General features: G+C 34.8%; 1 protein-coding gene across 1 annotated transcript in view; it reads left to right on the forward strand.

The window, feature by feature from the left end:
* Positions 1-21,073, forward strand: part of VPS13B (vacuolar protein sorting 13 homolog B) — an 828,197-nt gene that overhangs the window by 429,357 nt on the left and 377,767 nt on the right. Inside the window, 1 exon segment of the mRNA XM_043601463.1 lies at positions 16,789-17,009. Within this exon segment, the coding sequence (XP_043457398.1) occupies positions 16,789-17,009 (221 nt within the window).

Here is a 21,073-nt window from a genome sequence, read left to right on the forward strand (position 1 = left end):
CTTTGTCATATATATATATATATATATATATATATATATATATATATATATGGGGGCATACATATTTACAGTTGTTAGATCTTCTTGTTGAATAGACCTCTTTATGACACCCTTCTTCTTCTCTTGAGTCTTTGTTTTAAAGTCTAATTTCTCTAATATAAGTATGGCTATTCCAGCATTCTTTTGATGTCCATTAGTATGATAGATGTTTCTCCACCCCCTCACTTTCAGTCTGCATCTTTCTAAAATGAGTCTCTTTTAGCTAACATATAGATGAGTATTTTTTCATCCATTCTGATATCCTGTGTATTCTGATTAGAGCATTTAGTCCATTTACATTCAGAGTGATTATTGATAGATATGAATTTAGTGTCATTGTATTACCTGTAAAGTCATTTTTTTCTGGAGATTTTCTCTGTTAATTTCTAGTCTTTGTTGCTTTTGGTCTTTCTTACTCAAAGAGTCTCCTTTAATATTTCTTGCAAGGCTGGTTTAGTGGTCACAAACTTCTTTAGGTTTTATTTGGGCAACTCTTTATCTCTACTTCTGTTCTGAATTACAGCCTTGCTGGATAAAGTATTCTTGGCTGCATATTTTTCCCATTCAGCCTGTTGAATATATCATGCTACTCCCTTCTGGCCTGCCAGGTTTCTGTGGAGAGATCTGTTGCTAATCTGTTTTGTCTTCCCTTGTAGGTTAGTGATTTCTCTTAGTGCTTTCAGGAGTCTTTCCTAATGTTTGTAGTTTGCAAATTTTACTATGATATTTCTTAGTGTTGGCAGGCTCTTTTTGATTTTGATGGAAGTTCCCTGTGCTTTCTGGATTTGGATGTCTGTTTTTTTTACCCAGATTAGATACATTTTCAGCTATAATTTGCTAAAATGAACCTTCTGCTCCCTTTCCCTCTCTTCTTCTTCTGGGACTCCTATGATACAAATGTTATGATACTTTATGGAGTTGCTGAGTTCCCTCAGTCTACATTTGTGATTTAACATTTTTCTTTCCTTCTTTTCAGCATCCTTATTTTGCATAATTTTATCTTCTGTATCACTTATTCCTTCCTTTGATTCTTCTATCCTTGTGCTTATTACATGCTTTCTGTTTTACATCTCATTTATAACATTTTTATTTCAGCCTGACTAGGTCTTTTATCTCTGTAGTAAGGGTCTCTCTGGTTCTTTCTTTGTTTTTCTTAAGCTCAGCTAGTATCCTTATAATTATTGTTTTAAATTCTGTTTCAAACATATTAGTTATATCTGTTTTGATCAGCTTCCTGGCTGTGACCTCTTCTTGTTATTTCTTTTGGGATGAATTCCTCTGTCTTTGCATTTTGTCTATGACTTTGTCTTTTGTGTGTTAGGAAAGCATGTGCCTTGTCTTATTTCCATTAGAGCTGAAGCTCTGCAGCACTTTGGTCAGTAGACCTGGAACATGTGGGGTGTTTGTGCTGGTGTTCTGGGGAAGAGGTCCACTGTTGTTCTGGCTCTCAATCACACTTGCTCTAGTAAAAAAGACACCTGCAGTACACAAGGGGGGGTGGGGCTTAGTGTCATCAGTTCAAACCTCCACTTACTGAAATCTGGCTATGATGATACCTGGGATAAAAACAACATCAGCCTGCTCTCTTCTCTGGAGGGGGAGGTTGTACCTTCCACTGTTCAGGAAGCCCTCAGAGAAGAGCAATCTCCTCTCTTGCATCCCAGGCTTTTGTCAGATGCTTGCCTTCAATGTGTCTCTGTCTGAGTCATTTGACTGCCTGGTAGTGCAGAGCTCCTGTGTTTTACCTCAGGCACAAGTGTGGGTTTCAAAACTCCAAATTTTAGGAACGTGGCATGGCTTGGACCCATGCTCATCCTCTGTGGGAGGGTTTCACCATGCTGTAGCTGGTGCTATTTTGTTCTAGAAGGGCAGTTGCACCAACGTGCAGGGGCTTGGGAGTCTGATGAGGCGCAGCAAAAAGCTGGATTCCAGGTTAGCTGCCCTCAGTCGGTGTCTCAGCTCATTTGCTAATGAATGCAGCCACACAATGGTGCCCCACCAACTCTTTTGTCCCCTGAGAGACAGTAGCATCAAATGCACTCCAAGAAGGGGAACTGTCTTTACCAGCATGACCCAGGGGAGTCTCAGAACACACTGCTCACCCTTAGACTTCTGCCCTCCTTCTCCATAGGAGCACCACTACACTCACCAGGCTTGACTGGAGTGATGGTGTGGACTTCTAAAACTTTAGGCTTTGAGTTCCATTGCTTGTAAAAGCTTAAAATAATCAGCCCCTCTCATTTCCCCAGTCAGTGGTTTTGGGAAAGTGTTTTTCTTGGGGAATCATCTACATGCTTCTCTCCCTCCCTCCCTCTCTCCATGATCAGAGCTCTCTCCCCTCTGTGGCACCCACGATTCTTTTCTCCCCAAATCACATCTCCTCACTTCCTGCCTTCCACGATATGGCCTCTTTTCTCCTTCTAATTGTGCTGTTGATTCTATTCTCATATCGTTTTCCTCCGTTTTCAGAATGACTTGATAATTATCTTGCTGTGTTTGAGGGATGAGGCAAACATAAGATCCTCCTCCTACTCCACTATTTTAACTCCCCTTTTAGTTCATTTCTTGTAAATTATGAAAGTTAGTTCTAAGATAGTTCTCTACCCCATTCTGTTCACACAGATTATATCTCTATGAATCATAACAATACAGTATTATATTTATTGCTTTATATAAGTAATTGCCTTTTAAAGAACATAAGAGAAATGGGAAATAATACATTTGTACTTTTTCATATTAAACCATGTTGATCATATCCATTTCTCTTCATTTTTTCCTGTGGATTTGAATTAACACCTGATGGACTTACTTTAGTATTTCTCATAAGGCACTTTGCTAGCAATGAGTTCTCTCAGCTCTTTGTTCATCTGGGATTATTTTTTTTTTCATCTTAATATTTGGAACATAATTTTTTCTGACTATAGAGTTCTTGCTTTACAGTGTATTTTCTTTCCTATATTGGAATGTGATTTTTCACTCCCTTCTTTTTTCTTAGTTTTTTTTTTTAATTTCAGTTAGTTTCATGTGTAGAATTTAGTAAGTCAGCCCTTGTTTTTTTTAAAAAAAATTTTTTTTTCAACGTTTATTTATTTTTGGGACAGAGAGAGACAGAGCATGAACAGTGGAGGGGCAGAGAGAGAGGGAGACACAGAATCGGAAACAGGCTCCAGGCTCCGAGCCATCAGCCCAGAGCCTGACGCGGGGCTCGAACTCACGGACCGCGAGATCGTGACCTGGCTGAAGTCGGACGCTTAACCGACTGCGCCACCCAGGCGCCCCGAGTCAGCCCTTCTATACAAACACCTGGTGATCATTATAAGTGTACTCGTTAAATCCCATCACCTATTTCATCCATCCCCCATCCCCCCATCCCATCTCCCCATGGGTAACCATCCATTTGTTTGCTATAGTTAAGAGTTATTTTCTTAGTTTTCCTCTTTCTCTTTTTTTCCCTGTAATAATTTGTTTTGTTTCTTTAATTCCACATATTAGTTAAATCATATGGTATTTGTCTTTCTCTTACTGACTTATTTCACGTAGCATAATATTCTCTACCTCCATCCATGTCATTGTAAACGGTGAGAGTTTATTCATTTTTATGACTAATATTCCATTGTGTGTATGTATGTATGTATATGTGTACTTGTGTGTATATGGATACATGTGTGTATATATATACACACACACATACACTCTGGAATATTACTACAATATACATAATTATGTGTGTGTGTCTATATATAGAGAAAGAGACACACTTACATACATACATACATACATACATACAACTTTCTTTTTATCTATTCATCTATTGATGGACATTTTTGCTGTTTTCATGATTTCACTGTTATTGATCATACTGCCTTCTGAACTCCCATTATTTTACATAAAAATCAGCTTTTAAACATATTGAGTTTCCACTATATGCGAATTAGGTTTTTTTTTTCCTGATTTCAAGAATTTCTCTTGTTTTTTAATTTTCACCAATTTGCTTATAATAAATCTAGGTGTTAGTGTGTTAGTATTCATCGTCTTTGGGCTTGAATTGGTTAGATATATGTATTAATGCTGTTTATCAATTTGAGGATTTTCCAGGCATTGTTTCCTCAAATATTTTTCTATTCTTTTTCTTGCCTTCTGGGTCTCATGTCACTTTTATATTAGTATGCTTGATGTTGTTCTTTAGGTCTCTGTGGCTCTGTTAATTCTTCAATATTTTTTCTTTTTTTTCAGGTTGGCTAATTTCTGTTGATAGGCTCATTTTATTTTTCCTTAGACCACCATGAATCTACTATTGTGGCCTACATTTTTCATCTCTTTCCTTTTCTTTTAATGTTTATTTTTGAGGGGGTCTGGGGAGGGGCAGAGAGAGAGAGAGAGAGGGAGAAACAGAATCCAAAGCAGGCTCCAGGCTCTGAGCTCTTTAGGGCTCAGTGCTGAGATGAAACTCAAAAACCACAAGGTTATGACCTGAGCTAAAGTCAGATGCTTAACTGACTGAACCCCCCACGCATCCCCTTTCTCTTCCCTTTTTAATTAAAGCATAATTAACGACATTTTACTAGTTTGAGTTGTGCAATATAATGAGTCAACAATTCTATACATTACTCACTGCTCCTCAGGATAAGTCTGTGACAGTCACATTTATTTCACCTCCCTCACCCTCTTTCTCTCTGGCAACGACTAGTTTGTTCTCTGTATTTAAGAGTGTGTTTTTGTATCTGTCTCCTTTATCTTTGTTTCTTCATTTTGCTTCTTAAATAAAAGTGAAATCATATGACACTTTGCCTACTCTGTGTGACTTATTTCACTTATCATTATATCCTCTAGGTCCACCCATCTTTTCTCAAATGCATGATCTCTTTTTTTATGGCTGTGTAATATTCCATTGTGTATGTATACTCACACACAGAACATTTTCCTTATCCATTTGTTGTCTGTTGATGAACACTCAAGTTGCTTCTATGTCTTGACTGTTCTTTTTTTTTTTAATTTTTTTTTCAACGTTTGTTTATTTTTGGGACAGAGAGAGACAGAGCATGAACGGGGGAGGGGCAGAGAGAGAGGGAGACACAGAATCGGAAACAGGCTCCAGGCTCTGAGCCATCAGCCCAGAGCCTGACGCGGGGCTCGAACTCACGGACCGTGAGATCGTGACCTGGCTGAAGTCAGACGCTTAACCGACTGTGCAACCCAGGCACCCCTGTCTTGACTGTTCTAAGTAATGCTGCAATAAATATAACCTTGCATATTTCTTCTTGAGTTAGTATTTTCATTTTCTCTGGGTAAATACCCAGGAGTGAATTTATTGTATCATATGGTATTTCAATTTTTAATTTTTTGAGTAACCTTCATAGTCTTTTCCACAGTGGCTGCACCAATTTGCATTCCCACCAACAGTGCATAAGGGTTCTTTTTTTGCTGCATTGTGGTTTTGATTTTCAGTTCCCTTACGATGAGTGATGTTGAGCATCTTTTCATGTGTCTGTTGGTCATCTGTATGTCTTTGGAGAAATGTCTCTTCATGGCTTTTGCCCATTTTTAATTGGATTATTCATTTTGTGTGTGAGTGTTGTAGAATTTCTTATTTATTTTGGATGGTAACCTTTTATCAGATATAGCATTTGCAAATATCTTCTTCTTTTTCATAGGTTGCCTTTTAGTTTTGTTGATTATTCCCTTTGCTGTGCAGGTTTTTATTTTTATACTTTTTTAATTTAAAAAAAAGTAAGCTTTTTATTTTGATGTAGTCTCAGTAGTTTATTTTTGTTTTTATTTCTCTTGTCTCAGGAAATGTATCTTGAAAAAGTTCCTACCACCAGTGTTAGAGAAATTACTGCATGTGCTCTCTTCTAGGATTTTTATGGTTTCGGGTTTTACATTTAGGTCTTTAATCCATTTTGAGTTTATATTTGTGTTTGATTTTGGAAAGTAGTCCACTTTAAGGGTACCTGAGGGGCTCAGTCGGTTAACCATCTGACTTGTGATATTGGCTCAGGCCATGATCTCATGGTTTGTGTAACTGAGTCCTGCACCTGGCTCGGTGTGGAGAGCATGGATTCTGCTTGGGATTCTCTTTCTCCATCTCTCTCTGCCCTTCCCCTGCTTGTGCTTGTGCGTTCTCTCTCTCGCTCTTGCGCGCGCGCTCTCTCTCTCTCTCTCTCTCTTTCTCTCTCCCTCTCTCCCCCTCTCAAAATAAACATTAAAAAAAAGAATGTAGTCCAGTTCCATTCTTTTACATGTTGCTGTACAGTTTTCCCAGCACCATATTTTAAAAATTCTGTCTTTTCCCCATTATATATTTTTGCCTCCTTTGAATTGATTGATTGACCATGTGTTTATTTCTTGGCTATCTATTCTGTTCCATTTATCTATGTAGATTTTTTTTGTGCCAGTACCATATTGTTTTGATATATAGCTTTGTAGCATATCTTGAAATCTGGTATTGTGATACCTGCAACTTTGTTCTTTCTCAGGATGGTTTTGGCTATTTGGAGTTTTCTGTAATTGTATACGAATGTTAATCATTCTTCATTCTAGTTTTGTGAAAAATGCCATTTGTATTTTGATAGGGATCTCATTGAATCTGTAGATGGCTTTGGGTGCCATGGACATTTTAACAGTATTTTTCCAATCCATCCAGTATCTTTTTCTGTGTTTGCTTTGTCTTTAGTTTTTTCATCAGTGTTTTATAGTTTTCAGAGTACAGGTTTTGTACCTCTTTGGTTGTTTTTTTTCCTATATATTTTATTCGTTTTGGTACAGTTTTATAAATGGATGTTTTTTTTTTAAAGTATCTCTTTCTTTGTCCTTAGTGTATAGAATTTCTACCCATTTCTAGGCATTACTTTTGTATTGTGCCACTTTACTGAATCCGTTTATTCCTTGTAGTAGTTTTTTGGTGGAGTCTTCAGGATTTTCTGTGTATAGTATCATTTCATCTGAATACAGTGACAGTTTAAATTCTTTTCTGCTACAGTTGCCTGTTATTTCTTTTTCTTATCTGATTGTTCTAGCTCAGATTTCCAGTACTATGTTGAGTAAAAGTGGTGAGAATGGACATCCTTATTTTGTTCCTAACCTTCTAGGGGAAGCTCTCAATTTTTTTGCCATTGACTGTGATAGCTGGGGGTTTTCATATGACCTTTATAATGTTGAAGTCTGCCCTCTAACCCCAATTTGTTAGGTGTTGTATCATGAATGGATATTGAATCTTGTCACATGCTTTTTCTACTCTATTGAAATGAACGTAGGGCTTCTATCCTTTTTTTTGTTGATGTGATACATGGTGATGGTTGATTTGCAAATATTGATCCATCTTTTCATCCTGGAATAAGTCACACCTGATCTTAGTGGATTATGTTTTTAATATATTGTTGTATGCAGTTTGCTATTATTTGTTGAAGATTTTTGCATCTGTGTTTTTCAGGGATATTGGTCTGTAGCTTGTTTGCTTGCTTTCCTTTATTTTTTCTTTTTCTTTTTCCTTTCTTTTCTTTTTCTTTTCCTTTTTCTCTCTTTTTTTTTTTTTTTTTTTTTTGGTGTCTGTCTGGTTTTGCTATCAGCGTAATATTGGCCTCATAGAATGTATTTAGAAACTTTCATTTGTCTTGTATTCTTTGGAATGGTTTGTAGAGAATAGGTATTAACTTTTCTTTAAATGTCTGGTGGAATTCACCTGTGAGGCCGTTTCATCCTAGACTTTTGGTTTTTGGTAGTTTTTTGATTGGCAGTGCACTTCTGTTACTTGTAAATGGTCTGTTCGGATTTTCTATTTCTTCATGGTTCAGTTTTGGAAGACTGTTATGTTTCTAGCAATTTATCCATATCCATATCTTTTAGGTTGTCCAGTTTGTTGGCATGTAACTTTTAATATTACATGCCATGTAGTTTGATACAATCTTTTGTCTTTCTTTTGTGTCAGTTGTTACTTCTCTCATTTCTGATTTTATTTGAGTCCTTTCTCTTTTTCTTGATGAGTCTGGCTAAGGGTTTGTCAGTTTTGTTTATCTTTTCAAGAACTAGCCCTAGGTTTCATTGATTTTTTTTTTTTTGGAGGGAGTCTCTTTGTCATTTGTTTCTGCTTGGATCTTAATTACTTCCTTACTTCTAGTCCCTTTGGGTTTTGTTTTTTCTTCTTTTTCTAGTTCCTTTAGGTGTAAGGTTAGATTGTTTATTTAAGCTTTTTCTTGGTTCTTGAGGAATGCTTGTGTTGTTGTATTATTACCTCTTAGAATTGCTTTCACTGTATACCAAATATTTGGGACCTTTGTGTTTTCATTTTCACTTACCTCCATGTATTTTTTTATTTCTTATTTGATTGCTTCGTTGACCAATTGGTTGTTTAGTATCATGTTGTTTCATCTCCATTTGTTTGTATTTTTTACACTTTTTTTTCATGTGATTTATTTTTTGCTTCATATAGTTATCAGAAAAGATACATGGTATAATTTCAGTCTTTTGAAAGCATTTATAAAAGTATTTTTATTTGCTAATCATGATGTTTACATGTAGTAGCAAAACACAAGCTATATATACAAAAGGCTTTCATGAAATGCATTTAGAAATGTGCATCTCCTTTTTCGTAAGAATACAGTTCGGGACAATACCTACCTACACTTGCACTTTGCATGAATGCCTTCCTCTCTCTGAGCAGGTGGCTGTTTTCAGTTACTGAAAGCTGCATCTGTCTCCTGCTTCCCAGTCTCATTTCATTCTTTTTAAATTTATTGATGCTTGTTTTATGGCCTATAATGTGATTTTTTGGAAAGTGTTTGATGTTCAGTTGCAAAGAATGCAATATTCTGTTGGTTTTGGATGGGGCGTTCTGTATATTTCTGTTATATCCATCTGGTCCATTGTGTCATTCAAAGCCATTGTTTCCTTAGTGATTTTCTATCTGGGTTATCTATACATTGGTATAAGTGGAGTGTCCTCTACTATTATTACCATAAATTTCTCTCTTTATGTCTGCTAATATTTGCTTAATATATTTAGGTGTCCCATTGTTGCTTGAGTACCTACAATTGTTATATGTTTTTTTTTTTTGGATTGATATCTTTGTCATTATGCAATGCCCTTGTCTTGTTACAGTCTTTGTTTTAAAGTCTGTTTTGTTTCCTTCATAAGCTTTCTATAGTTTTCAGCATACAGATCCTTTACATCTTTGGTTAGATTTATTCCTAGGTATTTTATGCTTCTTGGTGCAATTGTGAATGGGATCAGTTTCTTTATTTGTCTTTCTGTTGCTTCATTGTTAGTGTATAAGAATGCAACTGATTTCTGTACATTGATTTTGTATCCTGCAACTTTGCTGAATTCATGTATCAGTTCTAGCAGACTTTTGGTGGAGTCTATTGGATTTTCCATGTATAATATCATGTCATCTGCAAAAAGCGAAAGCTTCATCTTTGCCAATTTTGATGCCTTTGATTTCCTTTTGTTGTCTGATTGCTGATGCTAGAACTTCCAGCACTATGTTAAACAGCAGCGGTGAGAGTGGGCATCCTTGTCGTGTTCCTGATCTCAGGGAAAAAGCTCTCAGTTTTTCCCCGTTGAGGATGATGTTAGCTGTGGGCTTTTCATAAATGGCTTTTATGATCTTTAAGTATGTTCCTTCTATCCCGACTTTCTCAAGGGTTTTTATTAAGAAAGGGTGCTGGATTTTGTCAAAGGCCTTTTCTGCATCGATTGACAGGATCATATGGTTCTTCTCTTTTTTTTTGTTAATGTGATGTATCACGTTGATTGATTTGCGAATGTTGAACCAGCCCTGCATCCCAGGAATGAATCCCACTTGATCATGGTGAATAATTCTTTTTATATGCCGTTGAATTCGATTTGCTAGTACCTTATTGAGAATTTTTGCATCCATATTCATCAGGGATATTGGCCTGTAGTTCTCTTTTTTTACTGGGTCTCTGTCTGGTTTAGGAATCAAAGTAATACTGGCTTCATAGAATGAGTCTGGAAGTTTTCCTTCCCTTTCTATTTCTTGGAATAGCTTGAGAAGGATAGGTATTATCTCTGCTTTAAACGTCTGGTAGAGGATTTAAAGAAATGGAAAGACATTCCCTGCTCATGGATTGGAAAAATAAACATTGTCAAAATGTCAATATTACCCAAAGCTATCTACACATTCAATGCAATCCCAATCAAAATTGCACCAGCATTCTTCTCGAAACTAGAACAAGCCATCCTAAAATTCATATGGAACCACAAAAGGCCCCGAATAGCCAAAGGAATTTTGAAGAAGAAGACCAAAGCAGGAGGCATCACAATCCCAGACTTTAGCCTCTACTACAAAGCTGTCATCATCAAGACAGCATGGTATTGGCACCAAAACAGACACATAGACCAATGGAATAGAATAGAAACCCCAGAACTAGACCCACAAACGTATGGCCAACTCATCTTTGACAAAGCAGGAAAGAACATCCAATGGAAAAAAGACAGTCTCTTTAACAAATGGTGCTGGGAGAACTGGACAGCAACATGCAGAAGGTTGAAACTAGACCACTTTCTCACACCATTCACAAAAATAAACTCAAAATGGATAAAGGACCTAAATGTGAGACAGGAAACCATCAAAACCTTAGAGGAGAAAGCAGGAAAAGACCTCTCTGACCTCAGCCGTAGCAATCTCTTACTCGACACATCCCCAAGGCAAGGGAATTAAAAGCAAAAGTGAATTACTGGGACCTTATGAAGATAAAAAGCTTCTGCACAGCAAAGGAAACAACCAACAAAACTAAAAGGCAACCAACGGAATGGGAAAAGATATTCGCAAATGACATATCGGACAAAGGGCTAGTATCCAAAATCTATAAAGAGCTCACCAAACTCCACACCCAAAAAACAAATAACCCAGTGAAGAAATGGGCAGAAAACATGAATAGACACTTCTCTAAAGAAGACATCCGGATGGCCAACAGGCACATGAAAAGATGTTCAACGTCGCTCCTTATCAGGGAAATACAAATCAAAACCACACTCAGGTATCACCTCACGCCAGTCAGAGTGGCCAAAATGAACAACTCAGGAGACTATAGATGCTGGAGAGGATGTGGAGACACGGGAACCCTCTTGCACTGTTGGTGGGAATGCAAATTGGTGCAGCCGCTCTGGAAAGCAGTGTGGAGGTTCCTCAGAAAATTAAAAATAGACCTACCCTATGACCCAGCAATAGCACTGCTAGGAATTTATCCAAGGGATACAGGAGCACTGATGCATAGGGCCACTTGTACCCCAATGTTCATAGCAGCACTCTCAACAATAGCCAAATTATGGAAAGAGCCTAAATGTCCATCAACTGATGAATGGATAAAGAAATTGTGGTTTATATACACAATGGAATATTACGTGGCAATGAGAAAAAATGAAATATGGCCTTTTGTAGCAACGTGGATGGAACTGGAGAGTGTGATGCTAAGTGAAATAAGCCATACAGAGAAAGACAGATACCCTATGGTTTCACTCTTATGTGGATCCTGAGAAACTTAACAGGAACCCATGGGGGAGGGGAAGGAAAAAAAAAGGTTAGAATGGGAGAGAGCCAAAGCATAAGAGACTGTTAAAAACTGAGAACAAACTGAGGGTTGATGGGGGGTGGGAGGGAGGAGAGGGTGGGTGATGGGTATTGAGGAGGGCACCTTTTGGGATGAGCACTGGGTGTTGTATGGAAACCGATTTGTCAATAAATTTCATAAAAAAAAAAAAAGTCTGTTTTGTTTGACACAAGTATTGCTACCTTGACTTTTTTTCTTCCATTTACATAGTGGATGTTTTTCCATCCCTTTACTTTCATTCTATATGTGTCTTAGGTCCGAGGTGAATCTTTTGTTGGCAGCATGTAGATGAGTATTGATTTTTATTCATTCCGTTGCAGTATGTCTTTTGCTTGGAGCATTTAGACTATTTGCATTTAAAGTAATTATTGATAGGTATGAACTTACTTACTGCCATTTAAAAATTTTGTTTTCTGGTGGTTTTTGTAGTTCTTTGTTCCTTTCTTCTTCCTCTCCTTTGTGAATGATGCATATCTGTTGTGTTATGTTTGTCTTTATTTTCTTTGTGTATTATAGGTTGTGGGTTTCTTGTTACCATGAGGTTCTTATATAACATCCTAAGTAAATCGTCTATGTTAATATGATTGTCATATAAGTTCAAACATGGAAAATTATGTCAAGATTATCATTCATATTTGAAGAAGAGAGTTTCCAAGACAAACAAAAGATACAGGAGTTTATCACCACGAAACCAGCCTTACAAGAAACTTTAAATGGACTTCTTTAACTGGAAAAGTAATGGCCATAATTAGAGAAAATTATGAATAAAAAGATGTAAATATTACAACATATATATAAAATGTGGAGAAGGGAGTAAAAAGAGAATGTGTGTTTGTTTTTCTTTCAGAATGTGTTTGAATATCTTATGTGTTTTAAATAGTGCTGAAAGAAGCATAGGTATTCATATATCTTTTCGAATTAGCGCTTTTGTTTCTTTGGGTAAATAACCAACAGTGGAATTCCTGGATCATATGTTAACTCATTTTAATTTTTTGAGGAATTTCCATACTGTTCTTTATAGTGGCTACACCAGTTTGCATTCCCAACAACAGCGCACAAGTGTTCCCTTTTCTCCACATCTTCACCAGTACTTGTTATTTCCTGCTGTTTGGATATTAGCCATTCTTACTGGTGTGAGATGGTATCTCTTTGTGGTTCTGATTTGCATTTTCCTGTAATTAGTGATATTGAGTATTTTTTCACATATGTATGATCATTTGTATGTCTTTTAGAGTAATATCTGTTCAGGTCCTCTGCCCATTTTTTAATTGTCAATTATTTGTTTTTTTGTGTGTGTGTTGAGTTATGTAAGTTCCAAATGTAGAATTCTTGGCTGCAGAGCAAATAAATCTATAGGTTACTTTTTTTCATTTTACCTGTTTTATAGACATTTTGGCTGCTCTCTGCCAGGAAAATTTGTTATATTCATTATTTAAATTAACATCACTTAGAATTAAAGAACCCTTTGTATTAACTGTCTTAAATCAGTCAAGCGCTAAGTGGTTTGGGAAAACAATGGCAGCAGATTTGGCTCATTTATGTATGTAGAATAAAGTGTATCTGCCTCCAAAGTGTTAACCTCACATTAGATAATAAAATATTTCTGTCATTATCAATTCATATTTGAAATAAAAACCTGCTTGAGTCATGCTGAATTGTGGGACATAAGGGAAACAAATTAGAAGACATTTTTGTTTGCTTATAAAGACATTTAGTGACTAAGATTAAAAAAAGAAAAATGAGAGTATCTCCAGTATTGACCTACTTTTATGTGCCATATTAATGTTTGTAAAGTGATTCACCTTGATCCTAAGTATGTACAGTTTTTCCTGTAGTCTAGTAGAGCATCTTTAGAAAGGGAAAGACCTTTCAGATTATTGATCATTACCCACCAAGATTCAAGATCAGAAAGTAAATTTGTAATTCACGTGATGAGGGTCTGATAATTAGTCACTGTTTACTGACCCCAACGTTGATAATAGGAATTTTTGAGTGTGTGTGTAATATATGTGTAATTTTCCATGTTACCTAAACCTGTTTTTTTATATTCTGTTTCTAATATGTGTGAAATCATCATGCGATACAATCTAAGGAAATCCACACTGATAATTTTTAAAATTTCTCTCAGTTGTAACTTAATATTGTCTAATGAAGTCCAGTGCCCCTTCCCCATTGTTGACACATGTAGCACACAGTCTTACCGAATTTTCTTTATGTATTTACTTTTCCCCATAGCCCAGTTATATTATGCTCTTTCAGATTATTTAATATGAGTCACATCATTGTGTATTTGTCATTTTCTTGAAAATTATTTTATTGATATCTTTTTCTCTGTCCAAAACAGTGTTTTTACAAATTCACACAGAAATGGCATTACCAATTTTTTTTGTTTTTAGTTTTCTTGCTACTTTTAGATACTTTGAAAACTTGTGAATTCTTCCATCAATAGTTTATCTAAAATAAAACATGTTACAGCATTAGAACTTTACAATTCAAGTAAAATACTAGTCTTGAAGGTCTCAGAATCATGAATGATTCTGGAATGTCATTTGTGGATGTCTGAGCATATTTTAGGGATACCTAGAACATTATATTCCCAGTGTTATAAATGATAAGGTGTTTTTATTTTGTGTGCATGTGCATGTAAAAGCAATATTTTTGCAGCTAACGATTTGTTGTTTTGATAATTTTTTCAGAATGATTAATTGTAGGAATTTTTGTCGTTACATGTTAAGATCTCATCTTCTAGGTACAGTGTGCTTTTTAAAAAGACAATCTGCATACTAAATAAATGGGCATAAACTATTGTTTTAAAGGTTCTGTTTAAGCCTTAGAATATGATATACCAAATTTCAATTATTGGTCTCATTCCAAAGAAGAAGCAGAGACACATAAGAGATAGTACTAATGTCATTTGGGATTTTCATTCTTAATTTAACAAATTTAAATGTGGTGCTCTTCATCCAACATAACTACCATTTAACATTTCTTGGGTAACATAAAATTTGAGAAACTATATATAGCTCACTACCAGTTTTAAAATATGTGACCTGAAATCATTCCAGAATATTTTAAGACAAAGTTGGCAAAGCATTTATTTTGTAAAGAGCATAGCACTTTGTGTAGGTTTTAAAATAATTTTAGAATTAGTTACAGATGATTTAAAGTTTGTCATTCTTTCTTGGGGGCAAATATTTTAAGTCTTAAGACAGGCACAGTACCACAGTGCTGACCACACATTATTATGCAGTTTTCATTGTTTCCAGTCAAGTTATTGTGGCCTCCTGTGTAGCTAGATTTATTCTATTATCCAAGGCTCAATTTCAAAGATTCTAGTTTTAATCTTATGAGCTATATTTGGTCAAGGTATTTTGAGTGTTCAAACTTGTAAGAATCCGAATCTACTTAATATCACCATTTATAGTTTAATTTTTTTTTTTCAACGTTTATTTATTTTTGGGACAGAGAGGGACAGAGCATGAACGGGGGAAGGGCAGAGAGAGAGGGAGACACAAAATCAGAAACAGGCTCCAGGCTCCGAGCCATCAGCCCAGAGCCCGACGCGGGGCTCGAACTCACGGACCGCAAGATCGTGACCTGGCTGAAGTCGGACGCTTAACCGACTGCGCCACCCAGGCGCCCCCACCATTTATAGTTTAAATGCTTATTTATATTACATATAAATAAATATCCCATATATATGGAATTTAAATATAAATGATTCAGTAATTAAGCATTGGAAAATAACCTGAATCTAAAAATACAGTGTGACCCTGGCTCTGTGTGGGCATATCCAACACAACGGAGAAAAAACAAGAAGGAAATAAAACTACATTAATAGTTATTTGGAGCAGCAGGGTTTTGACTAGTTTCAATTTTTCTTTTTTATTTATTTTCTAATTTATCTTTATTGAGGCATTAGTATGTTTCATTTTGACTGGTTTTAACTTTCCTTCTTTATATTTTCTAGTTTATGACTGATTTTGATTTTTCTTCTTTATTCTATTTCCTAATTTATTTCCTATTCTATTTCCTAATTTACCCACCTAACCTAGTTTATGACTGATTTTGATTTTTCTTCTTTATTCTATTTCCTACTCTATTTCCTAATTTACCCACCTACCCTAGTGGGGTACTAGTAACTCTCTAATTAGAAATTAAGTATTTTCAATTTATAAAAATAATTTGGCTACTTAAAAAGATGTCTACAATATCTACACATACAAGTGCTAGTAGAACTGCAAAGTCAACACTATGTCATAGTAATCTAATTTGCATCAGTTGACATCTAAAGAATAAGTGTTAATAAATATTCCAATACTAAGTATATGGTTAAAAATCATTTCACAAAGTACTTTATAGCTGCATTAAAAAATGGCTTTATCTCATAATTTATATCAATCTTTGGTACATTAATAAAAAGTATAAGAGAAGAAAAGGAATTTTGCTTTTACTCCTGAAATTTATGAGTGCTTATTTTTTCTCAAGTATATTTTATTTAAAAATAACATATTATACATAAGAATGAATATATCAAAATGCATCCTGGGTCTTACCCCCAGATATTCTGATTAAGTAAGTCCAAATTAAAAATCAGCAATCTGTGGCTTATATAAGGACACACCTGATTCTGGTACAGGTAGTCCAAGAGACCATAATAGATTATTTTTTTCCTCTCTTATTCCTCAGCTAGATCTGTGGTCACCTTCACTCCATGCAAAAATCATTGTATTTTCCCAATAGAACACATTTTCTGTGGTCTCCAAGGTAAAATGAATACATCCCCAGCAGTTGCACAATGCAATCCACTAGGATGAAAGAAGAGGAAGTCAGAACTTCTATTTATATCTGTATCTCCTTTCCTTAAGTTCTATTTCTACATGTTTTACAATATATATAATTACTGATATAGTAGTGTGTTGCTATTTCTGCGTGTTGTATAATGTATATAATTATTGTTACAGTAGTGTTATAATAAATGCAAATGTTAACATTTATCAAAGGTTACTTTTAAATAGCAGTTAAATTATTTACCACATTTGTCTCTGGGATAGTATATTTGCTTTTTTGATGCTATAGTAAATGTTTCACATTTCAAAAATAGACAATAGACCCTTTACTATCAAGCGGCAAGTATATTTTATATGTGTGCTTCTCTACTGCCTTTTGTTCTTATTATCAGGTAATGCTTTTCCTTGGACTATCAGCTTGCATCATTTCAGCATGTATACCCTTTTTGGAAAACAAGTGACACTTTGCCTAGTGGAACCTATGGGTTGTACCTCTACTCTAGCTGTTACATCTCAAAAACTACTTGCTACAGGACCTGATACAAGGCATTCATTTGTTGTCTGTCTCCATGTTGACCTAGAGTCACTTCAGATAAAATGCTCAAATCCTCAGGTTAGTATATTTGATTTATGAAAGGAAATTCAAAATAATGTGATTTAAGAACAATTGTTATCAATTTTGTGAAGGGTTTCTCTTCTGTTTTGTGTCCTAAGTTATTTTTAACAGAGTCATCAAGATCAGAATGGTTAGATTAAGTATTGCTTTGAAGCTCTCTCAAGTTTTGTAATTTAAACTCTTCTGAAAATGTAATGGTGGCAGCATAAATGCATCTTTTGGCTGAAAGAATGAAATCAGTTGCAGATGTGAAGTGTTTAAAGCTGAAGAACTACTTTATTATCAGACTGGAAGAGACTGTTAAAGTGATCAAATATAATTTTCAGCCAGATTCTCACCCAGGACTTCTTTTGCTCAACATGTAATATTTTTTAAAAAGCATTGTTTAGTACTTAAGAAATATATTTTGCTAATCCTGTAACATTTCAGTTGCTGTAGGCCAAACATACTGAAATCTGTCGTGTTACAATTTCATATGAATTCCAATCCCCGATGTATACAAATTAATTGCATACAGATAATTTGTTTCTTTCACCTCAAGCAGACTGTGATATACTTTCTACATAGATTGTCAGTGTTGAATACTATTTGAAATTATATTTTGAAATAACTCTTTTTAGATAGGTGTTGATTCTGACAGGTCAATGTTGATCGAAGTTTCTCTCAGCATTAGTGATTACAAACCACTAATTAAGCCAATTTTAGAGTGTGTTTTTTAGAGCGGGTCCAAATATTATTTCATATTTTATAGAGCCTCCTTACTGATACCATCCTCCTTCCTTCTCCTCTTCTCCCTGCCTGGTTAGTGGAAGATGAATTAAGGGACCTAATAGTTGCCAGATTTCTAAATATCATGTGAAGTGGCACAATGTAAATTCTGACTAGACTGTGAAAGTTTTTCAACATATATTACAGTCTCCTAAAATAAGTAATAAAAATAAAATGCAAAACTACCAAGAGACAGCGCCCAAAGCCAATAGACATATTAAAGTGAAATACCAAAAAAAAAAAAAAAAAAAATTCAAATAATCTAAACAAGTCAAGAAGTGGTAACACGAGTTTAAAAACAGAGGGTAGAAACAGAAAACAGTAAAATGGAAGGGCTAAGATATTCTTACCAATGATTATATTAAATGTTAATGATGTTAACTAGGAGTATTTAGACCATGAGTTAGCAAACTAAAGCCTGCAGGCCAAAAACCCATTTTTTACATTTCGTCTGAGGTTGCTGTTCTGCAGAAGTAAGTAGGAGCACCAGAAAACAGCATGGCTCAGAATATTTACTATCTGATCCTTTAGCAAAAAAATGTTTACTGTCCCTTTAATGTTTACTCCTATTAAAAGGCAAAGATTGACAGAGTGGGGAAAACAGCAAGATTCCATTATATATTGCTTAAAACCAAAGCACTTGAAATATAAAAAAATGATACAATATAAATAAATGCATAGGAAAAATATACCATACAAACAGCAGAGGACGGCTGGATTTGCTTATTTTAATATCAAATAAACATAACGAAAAAGGGTATTACCAGAGATAAATAAGGATATGAAACTAAAATGGACATAATTAAAGGGAAAAAATGGATGATTCTATTCAGTACTCTGTAGTAGGAACTTTTTTGTGACCTCCCTCAGCAATTATAAAACAACTAGGTGAAAAATAATAATATGGAGATATAGAAGATGAAAAAAATTGGCCACAGACATAGTAGGAAAGTTTTATAACATCTTTTTCAGTGATTGATAAAACAAACAGATAAAAATAAAAAAATAATTGGAGGTAAAGTATGAAATACCCTACCAACTTGCCTTATCTAATTGACACTTACAGAACACCATATTGAACAACCATGGAATGAACATTTTTTTTCAGGTGTACATTCTCTCATTTTGTTTAAGAGACTGTATATTATCACAGTCAAAATATATTAGAAATCAGTAATTATCTAGAAAACTGTACAATAAACATGCTTCTAAATAATCTATGAATCAAAGACAAAAATCACTTGGAAATAAGAACATATTTTGGTTGAGTGACAATAAAAAAGGTGGATATAGTAAAGTACTCTTCAAGGGAAAACATAATTTTAAATATTAACATTAGAAATAAAGACCCTAAGTCATTCACTTATGCTTCCACTTCAGAAAGCTAAGAAAAGAATAAGATAAACCCAAATAAGTGAAAGGAAGAAAATAGTAAAGATAAGAGCAGAGACGACTGTTACAATATAAGAAAGATAAACTACAAATTACCAATATTGGGAATGAAAGAGGAGGTTTATCACACAGATCCTACAGACTTTAAAAGCATAATAGAATATGGACAACTTTATGCCAGCAAGTGTAACAATATAGGTGAAATACAAATTTTGACTAAAAAATAACTGATCAAAAAATAATACAAGAAGAAATAGAAAATCTGAATATCCTTATATATTTCTAATAGAAATTGTGATATCAGAACAAGTTTATAAAGACCGTTTCAGGCCCCAATGGGTGAATTCTGTCAAATAGTCAAGGGAAAACATAGAAAAGTTTTATAAATCTTTTTTCAGGGATAGAGAATGGAGGATTCCTTCTCAACTTGTTTTATGAGCCAGTGTATATTTTTTATACATTTTATTTTACTGTTTATTTATTTATTTTGAGAGAGAGAGAGAAAGAGAGCACAAGCAGGGGAGGGTGGGGCAGAGAGAGAGAGACTTCCAAGCAGGCTCCATACTGTCAGCTCAGAACACAATGTGGGGCTCAATTCCATGAACCATGAAATCATGACCTGAGCTGCAGTCAAGAGTCAGACGCTCAACCAACTGAACCATTCAGGCACCCCAAAGCCAGCATAATTCTGTTATCAAATCCTGAAAAAGAAGGAATTAGAAATCCCTCATGAAAATAGATGTAAAATTCTTAAACAAATATTAGCAAATCATTGTAGCAGTATATAAAAAAAGTTAATATGTTATGACAAAGTAAGATGCTTTAATATTCAAAAATCATTTGGTATAATTCACTGTATCAGTAAATTGAGAAAAATTATACGATAATTTCTGTTAGAAGCAGGTAAAACATTTGACAAAATTTAACCAACCATTTATGATTAAAACTCTCAGCAAATTGAGAATATTAAATAAGAATTTAATATTAAAGAATACTAAAGAATTAATATTAAAGAATTTTTCAAAACTGTAAAGGACATATGTAGTAAATCAAACATCATACTTAATATCACACTGAATTGTTTTCAACTAAAATCAGAAAAAAAGCCCAGAATGTGGGCTTTCATCACCTGTTGTATATCATCCTGGATGTTGTAGCCATTCCAATAAACCAAAGGAAATCAAAAGGCATAAAGATAAGAAAAGAAGTAAAACTCTGTTTGTATCTGACAAATTTTTTTAAGAAAATCCTAGAGGAATTAAGCAACTATTACTAGAACTAATAAAATTATCAAGGTTGCAGGAGACAATAATAATATATAAAAAGTTATTTATTAATATATATTAGCAGCAAACAATTGGAAGGTTGAATAAATCCTTTCCATTTATACTGGTTTCCAGAAACATAAACAAACGAATATAAAGATATCCAAGACCTTTACAGTAAAAACTGGAAAGCATTGCTGGGAGAACTTAACACCTAACTGGAGACATACACCTGTTCACAGATGGATGAGTCAGTATTGTTCAAAGGGCAAAATTGATTTTGATACTGGGCATAATCCAAGTTTAAAACATTTTCTCTTTGAAAGACTTGGTAATAGAGCAGAAAGCCAAACACTAAGAGAAAGTATTTGTAAAATATTCATCAAACTATTATGCAAAATATTTCTTTAAAGTTTATTTTGAGAGAGAGAGAGAGAGAGAGAGAGAGAGAGAGAGAGAGAGAGAGCGAGCACATGAGCAGGGACGGGGCAGAGAGAGAAAGAAAGAGAATCTCAAGCAGGCTCTATACTAACAGTGTGGGGCCATACACAGGGCTAGAACCCATGAACTGTGAGATCATGACCTGAACCAAAACCAAGAATCAGACGCTTAACCAACTGAGCCACCCAGGTGTCC

Source organism: Prionailurus bengalensis, chromosome F2, assembly GCF_016509475.1.
Source record: "Prionailurus bengalensis isolate Pbe53 chromosome F2, Fcat_Pben_1.1_paternal_pri, whole genome shotgun sequence".
Classification (NCBI taxonomy): Eukaryota; Metazoa; Chordata; class Mammalia; order Carnivora; family Felidae; genus Prionailurus; species Prionailurus bengalensis.